At 50.5% G+C, this 16,774-nt stretch overlaps 1 protein-coding gene across 5 annotated transcripts; it reads right to left on the minus strand.

Annotated features, from left to right (window-relative positions):
* Window positions 1-1,429: 1,429 nt before the first annotated feature.
* On the minus strand, window positions 1,430-16,278 carry LOC116951942 (uncharacterized). Of its 5 annotated transcripts, none has more exons than XM_032970829.2 (6): window positions 16,205-16,278; window positions 13,200-13,786; window positions 12,817-12,915; window positions 12,513-12,602; window positions 6,150-6,224; window positions 1,430-5,684 (listed from the first exon to the last, which is right to left on the minus strand). In XM_032970829.2, exons 2-6 carry the CDS (start codon window positions 13,765-13,767, stop codon window positions 5,044-5,046), a joined length of 1,473 nt encoding a protein of 490 aa, XP_032826720.1. In that variant the 5' UTR covers window positions 13,768-13,786; window positions 16,205-16,278; the 3' UTR covers window positions 1,430-5,043. The 5 variants fall into 5 exon arrangements, with proteins under 5 accessions (XP_032826720.1, XP_075930046.1, XP_032826719.1 ...); XM_076073931.1 differs by having other exon boundaries at window positions 13,200-13,783; window positions 16,205-16,234; XM_032970828.2 differs by lacking the exon at window positions 16,205-16,278 and adding an exon at window positions 15,686-16,198 and having other exon boundaries at window positions 13,200-13,783.
* Window positions 16,279-16,774: the final 496 nt, after the last annotated feature.

The raw sequence follows: 16,774 nt of genomic DNA on the forward strand, positions 1-16,774 counted from the left end.
CTGGCCTCCCTCGCCTCGCCCGCCTGCTTCGTCTGCCTCGCCCGGCCTCCCTCGCCTGCCTCGCCCGGCCTCCCTCGCCCGCCCGGCCTCCCTCCCTCGCCCACCGACCCCTCTACTCATTAATGGGGACACGTGCGGCGTCATGCGTCGCGCAAATGGCACATCACGGCTGCCGCGGTGCCGAGATGTTAACGACCTCGCCTGGCTTACAGGCAAACCTGTAGACTCCTTAAGTTCTTTTTCAGTTTATTTATTCTGGTATAGCCCTGTGAGCCATTCGGCTCTTGAATCGGGTGCACCCACAACAAACAAAAAACCCGAACAAGAAAAAAAACATCTTAAAGTGACTTTGTGTGACTGGGCAAACAGAAAATCCAAGAAACAAAAGCAGCAAAATATTCCTGAAAAAAGCACCGTACACCAACGCTGTGTGCAAAAAAATCCCGAGCTTATTGCAGACCAATTCAGACCTTGTTTAGTCAGCCCGTGCCCCTTATAAATCTCAACGCTCATCCTACAAAGTCCCATTACAAGGGAGAAAACACAGACAATTTTGCTTTGCCCGTATTGAAACCTCCCTACGCTGTATGGACCTGAAAACTCCCTGTACATGAATACGGCTTAACCGTATGGGTTGACAGGTATGTACAGGAGGCTGTAGGCTCGATCCCGACCCCAACGCCTGTATAGGTAATAGGCGTAATGTCATGCGACAGACATTATGGTCGCCGCGGTGGCGAGATGTTAACTACCTCGCCTGGTTACAGGAGGTCCGTGGGTTTGATCCCGACCCTGATGCCTGCTGCTGTATATTTGGAGTTTGCGTGGATTTTTCTCCGGGTCCTCTATTTAGTTTTTTCCCCTCCACATTTAGAATCAGCATGCCCTTACTATATTTGGCTGCTATCTATGTCCACACGATAAAGCCACTTCCACTTCGTTTGGCTATCATTTGCGGCCAGGTTGCTGCTGAAAACGAGATGTATAGCTCTGTGGGCCTTACCTGCTAAACTAAAAACGTTTACAGTTTTTAGAATGTAATATCTAATGCTTAATAATGTAGATATTTTAGTCGGCCCTAAAAGAGCATTGGCATATTCTTTCACACTGGTCAGACGTCTTGAAAGTGTGAGTACCCACACTTAACCCCACCACACGCGACCTGTCCATCCACTAACTGTGGTGAAACCATCTACACTGCTGGGTGGACAGAGGCAGAGTGGGGGGGGGGGGGTGATGAAACGTTGCCCCATTGTTTCAACTCCCAGCGCCGTGAGATGGAATCGAACCGGTGCCCTCTGGATTGCAAGTTCAGTGGTGTGACCATTACGCCACCATGGCAGCATCCGGGGAAGGAAATACGTTTCCGCTCAAAGTTACAATAACAATGGGTTCACAAGCAACAATAATTGCACTCGTGCACCAAATAAACCCTGTTGGTCCTGCATACAAAAGCTCTTTTATTTCAAGTTAGTGTTAAGCGCTTTTACACAGGAAAACCAAGTGGTCGAAAAATGATTTTAGCGAACGCGATTCTTCCGACTGCACCTCCGCTTAGCACGGTTGTGGCTACGTACGGTGAGAAAGAAGTTCAACATACATACAAATGCTGCAGGACATGATAATTTGTTTAAAATACGGCATGCGGTTTAACGCCGACGAACAAGTGTGGGCATTTATACAAGGTCGCGCTTGAAATGAGCAAGATCACCAAAGGTTGCCATCTTCCATCGCGCAATAAAGCGTTTACGAAATGGCTATGGTAAAAAAAAAACTTACAATAAGGATTCCAACCATTTTAATTAACCATCGAAAAAAATGTACAGCTCTTATGGAACAGGGTAGAATATTGACAGCAACAAAAATATATATATATTTTTAAAAAGCATGGTCCTGTAAAAATACATGCGGCCGTGTGGCTCAGAGGTCAGAGACACTGAGCTGTCACCAATGAGATCCTGGGTTCGACATTTTCAGCAGCCTGGTCGCCGCAGACTGCACAAATAAAAAATTATTTGAAATACAAAAAGTTTGCAGGACACTATAACATGTGCCACTGGTGTGGATGAAGAGGCCTATTGACGTGACTTCAGAAGTAGTTCCGTGAAGTTACCTTACAGGGACCACTCTTATACATGGTGGTGCACTTGCCAGCTGAAAGATTTCATCTCACAGCACGATTCCGACAGCAGTTACGGAAATTACAAAGAAACTGAAGAATAACCGTGTCCGGCCAGAGACCAGGGGAAATAATCCTGGCATCTTCCGCGGTCCCCCGAATATCCACTGCTGGATGAAGGCCTCTCCATGCAGTGTCAGCCATGGGGGTCACTTCATCATACTTTACCACGCTGGTCAGTGTGGGTGGGTTTCAACGGCTGGTTCAGCTATCACTTGCAACCAATGCTAGCCATGTTCAAAATTCTAACTCCTAAGATATTAATGGGGCTTGGGATGGTCAAGTTGTGAAGTAGGGATGACTGCCGGTCAGTGGTCGATCATAACAAGTGCCAACCACAGCAGGGAACGTGTCTGAGAGGACGTACGTCTCAAAGACGGAGTGATCAACTTGGCTTTTGCGCAGGAGATGGATCGTTCTGTCGCGAGACCTGTAACAGGCGGCGACGGTTGTGTAGAATCCTTCATCCAGCAGCAGACAGATCATGGCTGATAGAACCGATAATATAGTACGTTAGACTGAGCCCAGAGCCCAAATATCGTATGCACCGACAAACAAAACCCTACATTCTGTAGACTCTATCCAGCATGTGATTATGGTCCCTATAGAAAAATCGTTGCAATGCGACACCCACGAGATAGCGGTGGTTTTTGCAGAGGCCTTCATCAACAGTGGATAGATGGCAAAAACTGCAAATTTATCTCGCTCAAAGTGTAGACCAAGCTGCTGAAACTCCCGCGGTACCAATCTCCTTTGGTTCGCCAATTTTAATAAAATTCAACGGCAGACACCATAGAGCAAACGCCTGGCTGAGTGTGCTCAGTGCTGCCAACTAAACCATTTTGTCGCTAGATTTGAGTGACTGTATTTTGGTATATCTAAGACGGTCCTTGCTACAAGCAAACCCGACTGCTGATGAGACAATGAATTCCAAAAATGGTCCCGAGTTCGCTTGTGTTTAAATCAATGTTGCCGAAATATGCACATCCAAAAAGGTGCGTCGCCGATGGGATTTGTAAAAAAAAACTTTTCTTTTATGTGGAGGGAGAGTTGAGGGGTCGTTACCCCAAAGGTGCCAGACTGGTGTGAACCTTCGGAAAAATCATAACATTCGGTTCCTGGAACGTCCTAACTCTGGGAGATGATGATACCTTACCTCTCCTATCAAGGGGAATTGGGCAGACTAAAGGTGAAAGTGGCCTGAGGTCCATTGTTGTCTTTTCCCCGCACCTCCGATTAGCAAGGTTGGCTACGGACGATACAGAAGTAGTTCAACATTCAGTACATACATACCCTGGGAGAGGGCCGGTTTATAAGTGTGTATCGGTCCACATGGCTTACGAAGTATAGCAACGAATCCTCGCTTTTTAACTTTGCAACGTCTGAGTGGCTGAGAATTGCTGGTTCACGATTCCGACGGCCTCCTGGCCTGCATCGCTGGACTTGGGTCTCCGACGGCAGCCAATGCGGAGGGAGAGCGATCATGTTTTCGTGGGCTGGAAGCTCCTGCATTGACTGCATGGTCTCCAGGGACGTGGTTTTCCTCAACACTGATCGCAGGTTCCCGAGAGCGGACCATCAGGATCCGCCTAGAGTCCCTCTCCGGCGGGGAGTCGGATTTCCTCGTGGCTGCAGGTTGAACCGTTACCTCCGGGGTGAGGGCTAGTAAGGGACCTTGCTGTGAGCTGACCAGAGGATGAACGCGACCGTGGGCTGCGCAGGAGAATGCCCCCGCCCCCATATCTGATCTGAGATATGGGAAAGGGCTGCATTGTGTACTTGTTGATTTTGCTGCTTGTTATCTCCACAACGACAATTATTATTTGTTGCATGCCGATTTCAGGCACGTATTCAGGCTCCTGTACGAGTTTATTTTGTGATTTGGCCAGGTGGCGGCTGAGCAAGCAGTCCACAATTGGCAAGTTGTGAGTTCAGATCTTGATTACTGGTGTCGACTCAGACCAGGTTGATCAAACAAGTACCACCTTCTGAGGAAGTCAACATTGGTTGTCCTATAGATTGATTCGCCACCCACCATAGGATGTGGAATTTCCATCATTGGCTCAGCGAGGCTATAAACAGAAGAGCACTGCCTCAATGCTAATTTGAGCAGGAAATAATGTTTAACTTCTATGCAATACATGGCCACATGCCGAGTAACACCTTGTGCTAAAGTGACTGGCAAACAATCTGGTCACATTCCAGACGAGGACATAATTCAAATGTATATGCAATTATGGGTGGGTGCATTCAGGGGACCCTGTATCAGCTCGCTACATTCAATGCTCTCTAAATCAACGCGATAGTTTCGGCGAATTTAAACATCGCATCGATCAACATCCGGTATATTCCCGTGTTTTGAGTTGGAAACACTGGCAGCCGGGATGACAGGCGGTAGCAAGGAGCAATATAAGAATAGGTTTTACCCTTTCTGGCAATAAAACAGGTGTTAAGATGTTAAAACACCAAACTGAAACATTTTGCAAGGAATCATGTCTGCATTAACCACATATACTTATGGTGAACATGCAACTGCTGACCCCGAGCTTTCAATGTCCTGATAGCGGCATTGTCTTTGTGCTGTTCGCCTTTTGGCGTTGTCCTCTGGTCTCTAACACTGTTTGAGAATAGGTTCTAAAGAAAGCTGTCTCTGGTGTGGACCAATCAGTTTGAAAGACAATGCATATACTATCAGAGCATGTTTTTTTTTGCACGTTCACCACAAGTATATGTGGTTAATGCAGACATGATTCCTTGCAAAAAGGTTTCAGTTTGGGGTAAAAGCTATTCTTACATTTTGATACTGGCAAGGGAGGTCCCCATGAAGCAAGAGGAAAGTGGCAGGGTTCCACAGGGGGCACGGTTCAGGAGACATCAGCCGCTCGGGGCAGGGAGAGAGGGCGGCGCGGGTCGTGCGGCGGCGGAGGCAGCGGCAGTAGCGGCGGCAGGGGCCGTGCGGTGTGGCGGCGCCGCCAGTGCCGCGTCAGGCTGTAGGACTGCGTGAAGCGGACGCCGCAGGCCTCGCACGCGTAAGGCTTCTCGCCCGTGTGCGTGCGCATGTGGCGCGTCACGTCGCGGCCCTTCAGGAAGCGCTTCCCGCACACGTGGCAGCGGAACCGCCTCTCCCTCCCGCCGCTACCGCCGACGCTACCCCACTCGCCACCGGCTTCGCCGGGCATGGCCAATTCGGCGCAAGCGAACTGCCCCGCCGCCAATCCCCCACCCATCGCCTCGTCGTCCTCGTCCTCCCCGTAGTCGTCGGCAAAGCCCTGCTCGTCGTCCAGGTTTTCGTTGTGGTTGTTGTCGTCGTTGTCGTCATCGTCGTTGGTGGTGGCGGCGCTATTGCCGCAGCCAGTTCCACGGTAGGAAATTGGCGGCGCTGCCGCTGCGACGCGACGGTAACGCGTCGCTTCCGTTGCCGGTGCCCAGCTCCGGTCGCGCTGCTTGGCCGAGTTCCGCGCCGGCGGTTTTACCACGTGCTTTTGCTCAGCGTCGACTGTCAAATCTGGTGCCAGGGAAGCGGAAAGACGGACAAACGGATCAAGGCGTCACCGTGGCCAAAGCTGATGATGCCACCACCAGTCGTCGCTACAAACGCTTTCTCCCAGATCTGCCCTCACGGTCTCCCACCATCTGCTCTTAAGGCTCGCACAAAGATACACAGAGACCTCCAGCATCATACAGGAAGCTGCAGGCTCACAGAAACCCATAGATCTTCCTTGATAGTCTCCCACCATCTGCTCGCTCTTAGGCCTTTTCCTTTGCTGCAGGACTTGGCCGAGACAGGCACTGACCCGGTCTCCACATTGACCCTCCTCCTCCAACGTGCACGTCCCACCCAGCTCAGCCAATTCTAACCAATCACGTCTAGAAGTGGACAGGCGTGTCGCAACATTGTGCGCACCGTGTGTTACTGGTCAGATGGTAATAAGAGATGACGAGAGACGTATAACTGTGTGGTGTTGTTTACCGTCCCACATGCCCTCGCCGCTCCGCTCGCCGTGCTCCCACGCGCTCTCCTCCTTCTCCTCCACCACCAGCGCGTCTGCGGCACAAGCGAGAAATGCATGGGCGCCCGAAACCGGTGACCGGTGACGTGGCTCAGCGATGGCGCGTTAGCCACTTGTTGCAGAAATCCGCAGTTTGTAAACCGGTGGGCCGCCCCCTGGATGTTGTTATTCTTGTGGGGTGCTTTACTGTCGTGAAAAATGGCATGCGCCGTCCGCTTCGCTTAGTGAACGCATCAAAGATCCCGCGAGATGTCATTTTAAACGAGTAGAGACCATTGTGTGACGGCCTCATGGTCTTAGTTTGCTAAATTCAAAAAATTAAAGACTATTTCCAAGAGGGTCCTGCGCCAAGCTCTCGTGAGTTCGGGGGGGCATTGTTGCTGCTGCTTCAAACGATCCCAACTGAGAAATTTGCTGGGCAATACTTCAGCATTTGGATGTTTTGGGCAATACCAGTTACATCATACAGATGTTTTGCTTGAGCTATGGGAGGAAAACAGGAGGACCAGGAGGAAAACCCAGAAAGTAACCCAGACCCTTGCGGCACGCGGTGCTGGGGAATCTGAAATGGTCACGTTCACCGTCGGCATCACGACGAAATGAAACGTGCGCCGGGTCTGTCTCGCCGCCCGCTGAAAACAACGCATGGTAACGTCTCGGTTAATCAACAGCATCATCCTTTATTAAGCTCGTTTCAAAATTATAAAGCACTTTACAAGAGAAGCAGTTATAAAACCAACGGGGGGGAAAAACCACCTACAAACAAGCGAGAAGGCGTTACAAAAGCGAGCTTACATACAGAAAGGGGGAGCACAGCAGACTGGCTTCACAAAATAACTTGCAGCATGCAAGGCCTGGACTCGTTTTGACTTCCCCGAGTCTCACCAGCACGGTGTGACCAATGGGGAAATGGTGCTCGGCTGTTGGTGAATCCTTAAAATACAATGGAAGTTATTCACGTGGTTTTTTTGTTTGTTCACCAACATGCAATAAACAACCGCAAACTAACATTAGTAAAAAAAATAATAAAAAATTTAAAAAGCCAACGAGATTGATTTCCCGCGCAAATGACCATCACATCCTGAGCCAGGCGTAGAATTCCACATTTTCACAGTAGGGGAAAAGTCCACCCATTGGACAACCACCGTCGATTTCCCCCCCCCCCCCGCCAATAAAGTGGTACTCGTTTTAACAGCCTGTGTCGGGATGACGGGGTCGCGTCACCCCGACCCTAAAACCAACCAACAATCGAGCCCCCACAAGGTTCTGATAGCGAAGCCGCTCGTTCCGATTGCCGAGCCACCTGGCCTCCAACACAAGTATGAATTGATACAGGGGTCTATAATAACAAAGTTAATGTATGTTGATTAATGCGTTAGTTCACCGAAGTTAATTAATCTATGTCAATGAATTAATGTAAATATTACATACTTTGTTAACATAAAAAAACATAGAAATGGATTATACTTGTAAACGGTACAGGTGCTATTAAAATATCTACTGTACAGTAATGCATCTAAAAAAAACAATTAAATTATTTCACCTGCAAAATCCCTCGGGATGGATTAACGTCTCATTTGCAAGTGTCCAGTGTCCATTGGCACACAGATAGCAAACGAGTAATAATTATTGACAATTTAGTTAATATAAATTGGCTACGTATGGAGCGAAAGAAGTTCAACATACAAAAATCTGGTATTTGCGCCATTCTCATCGCGCAGTGTTCTTCATTGTAAGGTCCGCGGGCCACTGGCGGCCCCTGGTGCGGCCTCCCAGCAATACACAAAAGTGAAAACACCACTTGCAGATGATGGCAGCCCTCACACTGATGATGTAGTATCAGCGAAAGTGCCCCCACCCCCGCCTTTGAAAACGAGTGAAGAACACTGGCATAGCGCGACGCTTTCACGGTCTGCAGTAGTTTCACAGTGGAGGGTGATGTTGCTCTGCAAACCCACCAATGACCGACTAATCTTTTCAAATGACGCCACGAGATCTCCGAAGCCCATCATTTACTTTTTAGTCTCCTCCGTTTAACGTACTGTTAGCGGTTGCTTTACAAGTGTATTTCCCTCGCTGGCTCCAGGCGGTGTACACCGCTCGATGACGCGTGCAATTTTTATTTGACTGGGTGCGCTCGTCTATAAATTAATACGATGGAAGTTATAGATTTCAAATGTGTGTGTGTGTGCGCGCGCATAAGCGGCACCATCACGTGTTCGCTATGCAAGTGTCAATTGATACCCTGGACTCCCCTGCGGACGCGATGGTAATCCGTCCCAAGCGATATTCCAGGTGAAATATTTGAAGAAAATTATCCACAGGCGTCGCTCGCGTAACGTGCCCCCACCCCCCCAACCCTTCCCCCACTCCCAAAGTACAAATTCGGAGTCAAGAGATTCATCTTTAAGGGGCATACGTGACACTTAGACTATGCGTTTCACAGTTGCGTGCTCAGAAAGAATTAAACAAACCTAAGAGATTGTAGTATAAAAAAATTCCAAGTAAAAAATAATCTTTAACGATAACAATTCCGATTAAAAAAACCCGAATATTTCTTATGGCGTCACCGAGCCAAGGCAGCGCCCAGTGTCAGGGCCTGGGCGTAGCCGCTGCAGATCTTCCGTCTTTGTTTGCATCATGCACGGAAAGGGTTCAAAGAAGCCCTGAAAGTTACCCTTATCAAATATAAATCTTTTCAAGGAGCAATTATTTTGTTAATAAGTGGTTATTAAAGTATTTTTTACAATGTTAATATCATAATTAGGTACGATAATTTGTCTATTTTACAAATCCAGGGCTAAAATAATCAAATGATACTTAATTCTTGTTTGGTTCTTTCGGTAAAGTCACGTAGAATGAGAATAAAATAATAAATTGATCAAATAACACAATATTCTCACGACGTTTCGGCCACAACACAAGCGGCCTTCATCAGGTGAAGGGACGAGACTGTCTGGAGGACAGCGCTGTCCTCCAGAGCGCTGTCCTCCAGACAGTCTCGTCCCTTCACCTGATGAAGGCCGCTTGTGTTGTGGCCGAAACGTCGTGAGAATATTATTGTGTTATTTTATTTTATCAATTAATTTTATTCTCATTCTACGTGACTTTACCGAAAGAACCAAAGAAGATGAATCCTTGCAGTCACGAAAGCTTTAAATCGAAACTTGATACTTAATTGTTTAGGAATGCATGTCGCACGCTATGCGAGGGACGCTTATATTTGTTTGCGAGATTTTCTGAACCCACTGGTGAGTGAGCCGAAACAATAACAGTTGGCACGTTAAATGTGTTATCCTAAGTTTGGTCTGGGAGTGTTATGTTGTTGTTTTTGCTGCCTTGTCAAAGTCTTGAAAAAAGTTGAATTATATAATTTGTTTATATCTCCTGACTTGCTTACCTATTTTGCACTCCGAAAGTAGTTTTGAAATTGTTTGCCATTGTAACTTGCTGACCCGCCCTTAATGATCCCGAAATGCCTGTACACCTCGTGACAATCTGAATTCGTTTGACCGTGTTGGCCGGTGGAGGATCTTAGGAAAAAAAAAAGATTTGGCCAGATCATTGCAGCTTAACCCAAAAATCAATGACTAGCAAAAAAAACACATGCGTAAACTGTACGGCAAGTCTTTGCTTAACGCAATTTCACTATAACACGGTTCTTCTATTAGGGAATACTTTTTTGCAAAACGCAGAATGTGCCCGTCATAATAACACGGTTTCTGAGCATCCGACGACGAACTACTCTTCCTTGAGCTGCACGGCTGAGCGGTACGGGAATGCTTGGTATACACGCAGAATGACACAGTGCGTAACGTACCCGAAATTCAATTCTCTGCCCCGCCACCTTATGGTGTGTGTGTGTACATCGTAGTTGGCCAAACTTATTCCTAACATTATCTCTTGTGGGGAAAAATGTTTTTGCTTGATGCATTTCATGTTAACGTGCCACTTCTCGGGAACGAATCTGTCGTGTTAAACGAGGAATCACTGTGCGACGCTCGAGTAGCCTCATGTACCAAACGAGAGGGACAACACAAGGAGCGACAGAAAACACACGCGAGACGGAAAACGCCACGGAAACGGGCAGAACACACGAGAACACACAAACGAGATGCACGCAACAGATTCATGAATCAGGTTGCAACCCTGACAACTTTACGATACATCGACTCTCCCGGGAGAGGTGGCGAGGGTGGTGGAAACTTAGAGAAAATTACATTGTGTGTGAGGGGTGGCGGTCGCTGTCCGCAGCTATTAACTACCGGGGGGGATGAATCATTCTGGTGTCGATCTGGCAGCATTGTGGTGACTCCAGGTAGGGGACTCAGGCTGGAGTCCTCCATGGTTGGCGCGCTGGACACATGTGTGGTCATTCTCTAGACGTTCTGCAATGAGAGGGGCTCAAGTGTTTACCGTCACCCCGCCTGGTTTGTGTTTGGTTACCACACATCCTTGACCGTATTTGCGTTGTCTTAATAGCATTCCTCATCCCTTTCTGGATGTTGTTCGTAGTTCACAATCTTCAGTGTTTTCAGATAAAATGTGCATGGCTGACGCTAAATAAAAAGTTAAAATAATTATTTGGCATTTTCCCTACCCTCAAAGCACACCTTTGGAGTGGGGGGTTAGCAGTGAATCGTTACACGGCAACTCATCAATCAACGACTGCTTCTAATAAAAGTATGGATCACATTCGGCTGTACGGCGCACCACAGCAGACGGTGGCCACCGTGATGGCACGAAACATCGACGAGGCGGAGACGGCGAGGGGGACGAGCTCGTTGTTCGGCAGACTGATCCGTCACAAGCACTATCTGGCACACCCCCCACCCTTCTCCTCCTTCACTGCCGCTGGTGGCGGTGACGGCGACTGGCACTTGTGCTTCTGCAGCTCGCTCTGCTGACTAAAGGCCTGTCCGCAGTTCTGGCACTCGTACGGCTTTTGGCCCGCGTGAATCCGCCGGTGCCGCACCAGGTTCCATGCCTGCGCGAACGTCTTCCCGCAGCAGGAGCAGCGGTAGGGCCGTTCGCCCGTGTGTCGCCGCACGTGCACTAGAAGCTTGCTGCGGCACGAGAAGTAGCGGCCGCACTGCTCGCAGCAGCGGCTCGCCTCCCCGCTGGTCGAGCCGCTCCGCGCGACGCCGCCGACGCCGGCCCGGCACAACGCCCCGAGCCCCGGCCCTTCCAGACCGCCGTCTACCAGTGCCAGCGCGGTGCCGTCGAGGTAGCCCAGGAATTCTGGCCGGCATGGTCCCTCGTCTGCTGACGCAGAGCGACCGCACGGGTCGTCCTCCTCCTCCTCCTCCTTGTCCTCATCGTAGTCGCAGTCAAGAGGCGAACTGCCGCTTTTGTCTCTCTCCGGCAAAAGTGTGACGCGGAAGTTCGAGTCGGAACTGCTGTGCTGCGAGCTACTGGCGTCAGCGACCTGCGGCTCTGCAGCTGGTGGCTTTGAATAGCCGGCGTGCAAACGGCACCCTGCTGCTTCGGCTGCTGTGTCTCCTGCAGGGCGAAGGCAAAGATGTTTTGAGCTCCAGCAACTTGCCAAAACCTTCCTGAAGAAAGACGAAGATGCTAGGAGGCAGCGCTGGTTCCCCGTGCTGGGCCACGGTGTAACGATTCACCTCGTCCCCCCCAACTGCCACCGCCCGCCCCCAACCCCCCCCCTATCTGCCCCGCCCCCTCCCACACGACTCGATGAATTGTCGTCATTTTGATTCATGGACAGATTCTTCACTTTGCTGCGTCTCGTTGTACCGTCTTTTTTTTTTTTACACGGTTGCTGGGCATAGGCGCAAAGGTCTAAAACATCAATCGGCTAGTAACAAACAGCACTTCCAAAGTTGGAATAGATAAAAAAAAATTGCACAAATATTGAAATGGGAAAATAAACGACGGGAGGGAATTCCAGAGTGGAGCAGTGCGATGGAAGAGGCAGAGAGAGAGAAGTGATGTGATCTGCAGTGTGGTGAACGGAGTGCGAACGAAACGACACACTCGGTCTAGAAGGCCGAGTGTTTTATTTTTATTCGCAACAGCCGCCGTTCACCTCCCACGATGGTGATGCCACCAGTGCTTGTGCCAGGTTAGATGCACTTTCAGGCTATCACGCAAAGTGTGGAAGGCTCGCCAGCAGGCGGTCACGGTACAGACCCAGGGGCCATGGGGTTGACTGGCAGATGCACCACCCGGTGCTAGTCAATTTGCCAACTTGATGCGTTTTAGCTGCTTGCACTCAGCTACGTTGCGAGCGTCGCTCCTCTGCCCTCCACTGTTGCTGGAGGGCAGCTGCCCCACAAGTGCTCCACACAGACGCATCTCACCTTCCGTCTCGTCCTCTTGCTCGACCTTAATGCTCAGAAACGGCGTCTGCGTGCTGGTGTGGAGGTCACAGTTGGCACGTTGGGCGCGGTCTAAAAAACACAAAAACAAGCACGGAACTTTGTCAGCTCGGGTGCTGCTGTTCACACAAGCTGCGCACAGAGAAAAAAATATATTGCCGGTGGATCATTTCCAAGCGCCAGGCTTTATCTGACCCACAGGCCTTATGTTAGAGACCCCTGTCCTACACAAACCACCAAACTTTGCCTCCAAAGTGTGGCCACCCACCCACCAACCTCCTCTCACCTGCACAGGGTTTTTGACTCGAAATGGCATGTCCGTTCATTCCTATCTCGCCGTGTTGCAAGTCCGCCAGGCTCTCCACGTTATCATCGTCCACCATGTCTAGGGAAAGCCAGAGAGAACACGCCACTCAGACCAAGACCTTTACTCAGCAACACAAAGTGAACGCCACACATCCATCTGAGTTTGCAGAATTCACTTTGTATGAGTCTATGTAAGATGCTCTGGGTGTCTTTGATTATACATGCAACTCGCTTAGTGAACCCATGTGAACTTCGCAATGGGGGTGCATCACGTAATCCGGTAGGCGTGTGTGTGCGTGTTGTTTTAGTGCGTGTCTGTGAGCATAGAAACATATAACGGCAGTGGTGGCGTGACGGCGTCACCTGTGTCGATGAGCTTCTCTCCAGGAGAGTTGGACGCGGCCGCACCAATGGAGCCACAGTATCCGGGCTCCAGCGCCGGCTCCAGGCAGCGGAACCGCTGCGCCGACTGCAGCAGCTCGCGACTCAGCGAGCTCAGCGTTGCCACGATGGCGTCCAGGAGGCTGCCGAGAACGGCGCGGCTCGCCAGCGCCCCCTCGCAGCGGGGACCGCACGCCCCCGCGTCCTCGTCGTCTTCGTCCAAGGACCCTCGCCGCTCCTCTCCCTCGTCGTCGTTGTCGCCGGCGACCGGGATCGTCCCCCGCCGGCGACGCCCGCGCCGCTGCGCCGGCGCCAGCGCGAGCACGAGGCGGCGCAGCACGGCGTACAAGGCGAAGGGCAGGCGGTCGCGGGCGGCGCCCAGCAGCTCGGCCGTCACCTGCGCGTCCTCGGCGCACGCCAGCAGCTCCTCGTAGTCGCTGATCCCCAGCTCGCGCTCCATGGCGTCGGCGAACGTGGGCTTCATGCCGCGTGCAGCCAGCCACGCCGGGAAGTCCCCGCGCGGGTTTGCCTCCACCGCGCACGCCGCCATCGCTCACTAATCAGCACTGCTGGGGTATGGTAGGATGGGAGGTGGTGGCATAAAGATACAATCACTTTCAATACTTTTCTATTAGTTTTATTATTGAATACCTTAAGATGTTTCACGCAGCGAAACATCAAGGTAACTGGCAGATTAAATGCTTGTACACTCACATTTGAGAACCTGATTTCACAGCGGTGATGCTGTCGGGTGGTGGAGGGTTTACACAACACAAGGTTGGCCAGATAATTAAGTGGCCCAACCCATAAAATCAATTGTGACCGAAATGATACTGTAAATCGACAAAAAATGTGATTTATTTTATTTTCTAGTGTTGGTGGAGGTGGTGACACAGACTAACATTAGCATTTCTAATTCACCAGCACCACGTGCTGCTGCGGTCTCGGATACATCCTGCCCTGAGATAATGTATTCAGGAAGAATATTCTGTATCTGATACAGAAATAATGTTGAGATGTCTGCGTGGCTCAGGGGTAAAATCAGAGAGCCAGCACCGCTGAGAACCTGAATTTAAATCCATGTTTAAGCCACCTCTAACGAAACCAGTATCTCGAATGTAGTAGTGTGACGCTCTGAGCACTGTGACAAATAACTCACGTGACATTTAAAACTTGTACAGAAACCAACAAACTGACCGACCGAGTTGTTCCGAGGTGTGGTTAGTTTTGACGAGTCTCAGATTGGTCACCAGAAACTGCACAAAACCATGAACTTAAATGTGGTCCTATAATTGGTCTGAAACCCAAGTTCTAAATATATCGACGATATGGCAGATGTAAATGAGATCGCCCAACTTGCCAGGAGACGACAGTTCCAGGAGAAATCCCATTGTCGTGTGCGATGGTTGCATTATATCGTCTAGAGCTGTGTAATTTGTGGGCGAAAATCGACTTTGCCAAATACAGAACCAGGAGCAACAGAACCAGAAGTACAGAATCAGTGGAGAACGAAAACCAGGACAGAGCCGGAGGAGCAAGAGAACCAGAAGTACAGAACCAGTGGAACAAGAGAACCAGAAGTACAGAACCAGTGGAGCAAGAGAACCAGGACAGAACCAGTGGAGCAAGAGAACCAGGACAGAACCAGTGGAGCAAAAGAACCAGAAGTACAGAACCAGTGGAGCAAGAGAACAAGGACAGAACCAGTGGATCAAGAGAACCAGAAGTACAGAACCAGTGGAACAAGAGAACCAGAAGTACAGAACCAGTGGAGCAAGAAAACCAGGACAGAACCAGTGGAGCAAAAGAACCAGAAGTACAGAACCAGTGGAGCAAGAGAACCAGAAGGACAGAACCAGTGGAGCAAGAGAACCAGAAGGACAGAACCAGTGGAGCAAAAGAACCAGAAGTACAGAACCAGTGGAGCAAGGGAACCAGAAGTACAGAACCAATGGAGCAAGGGAACCAGAACAGAACCAGCGGATCAAGAGAACCAGAAGTACAGAACCAGTGGAACAAGAGAACCAGAAGTACAGAACCAATGGAGAAAGGGAACCAGAAGGACAGAACCAGTGGAGAAAGAGAACCAAAGTACAGAACCAGTGGAGCAAGAGAACCAGACGTACAGAACCAGCGGATCAAGAGAACCAGAAGTACAGAACCAGTGGAGAAAGAGAACCAGAAGGACAGAACCAGTGGAGAACGAGAACCAGAAGTACAGAACCAGTGGAGAAAGAGAACCAGAACAGAACCAGTGGAGAAAGAGAACCAGAAGTACAGAACCAGTGGAGAAAGGGAACCAGAAGTACAGAGCCGGAGGAGCAGAGAGCATAAATCTGACGTATTTCCGAGTCGGCCCAGGTCTATTATATAAAACAAAAACCGTGCAGTAAAGGGTGATAATTCAACACAAAAGCGGAACAAAAATCTCGGTCGAAAAAATAAAATAAGAAATTCCTGCTACTGACCGAACACGGACGCCAATTGCCAAGCAAACACGGAGGGGCACGCGCCCAGCCACCCGGAGGCGGACGGGATCCTATCGGGTGAGGCGGCGGGGAGGACACAGAACTCTGGGGACGGCGAACAGAGAACCGAGGCGAAGCTCCAAATGATGGCGGGACGAAGACTACGCGAGCCACGGAGCCAACTCCCGAGTGGGTGGGGGAGGAACGGGGGGTAGAGAGGCTGGCCCCGGGGCACGGGTCGAGAGGGGAGCCCCCAGGCGAGGCCTGGGCCGCTCGAGCCTGGCCTAGGCCTCACAACAGCGGCGCACGCCAATCGACGCCACGTGTGTCCCCCCGGGTGGTGCGAGGGTGGATGGTCTCTCGCGTGCGAGCGTTTCTCTCCCTCGACTTCTGCCAGCCGCCGCCGCCGCCAGCCGCCGCCGCCCCTGAGTGTCTGTGTTGTAAGTGGACGAAGGGAAGGGGGGTGAGGGAGTTGCGGGTTGGTGAGGAAGAATCCGGCGGGAAACCTCCGCGGCTCACCCGCTCACGTGACGCGCGCCTCGCGTCATCAGCGCCGACACGCCCCCACCCCCCCACCCGCGCCCTTCCCCCACACTCGCGCCCTTTCCCCCACCACCCGCGCCCTCCCACCCCAAACCCCGCCCCGTCAAGCAAGACGACGCACGATTGGTCGAGACCGGCGGCGCGCCTCGGACTAAGGCGGCGTTCTATTGGCGGAGAAGCGCGTGGAGAAGAGTGGCCAATCGGAGTTAGGCGCGGCCGCGGAGAGGGGGGGGGGCGTGTAACGAGGGCGGTGGAATCGATAAGTCGGAGAAATCGATAACGATGAAATAGAAAAAAAGATGCATCGATGAAGATAGAATCGATGAAGGTGGAATCCATAAAGGTTGAATCTAAAGACGTGGAATCGATGAAGATGGAATAGATGAAGATAGAATCGATAAAGGTTGAATATAAAGACGTGGAAATCGATATATGTGAAATCGATGTACGTAATAAACATGTTTTACTGTCTGGTAATTGAAAATGACGCTTCTAAATAGCCACAACGTTAAGCAACACGCATCACGATCATTAATAGAAGCAACG

This window comes from Petromyzon marinus, chromosome 44 (assembly GCF_048934315.1).
Source record: "Petromyzon marinus isolate PM22_M1 ecotype Great Lakes invasive population chromosome 44, UKy_Petmar_22M1.pri1.0, whole genome shotgun sequence".
Taxonomy (NCBI): Eukaryota; Metazoa; Chordata; class Hyperoartia; order Petromyzontiformes; family Petromyzontidae; genus Petromyzon; species Petromyzon marinus.

Excerpts from the sequence above, each read along its gene's own strand:
- LOC116951942 (XM_032970829.2), bottom strand. The coding sequence starts at position 13,767 with ATGGCGGCGTGCGCGGTGGAGGCAAACCCGCGCGGGGACTTCCCGGCG. Across the intron at positions 12,916-13,199 it reads AGAGAAGCTCATCGACACAG|ACATGGTGGACGATGATAAC; the intron begins GTGACGCCGTCA and ends GGCTTTCCCTAG. Across the intron at positions 6,225-12,512 it reads GCAAGAGGACGAGACGGAAG|ACGCGCTGGTGGTGGAGGAG; the intron begins GTGAGATGCGTC and ends CTTGTGCCGCAG.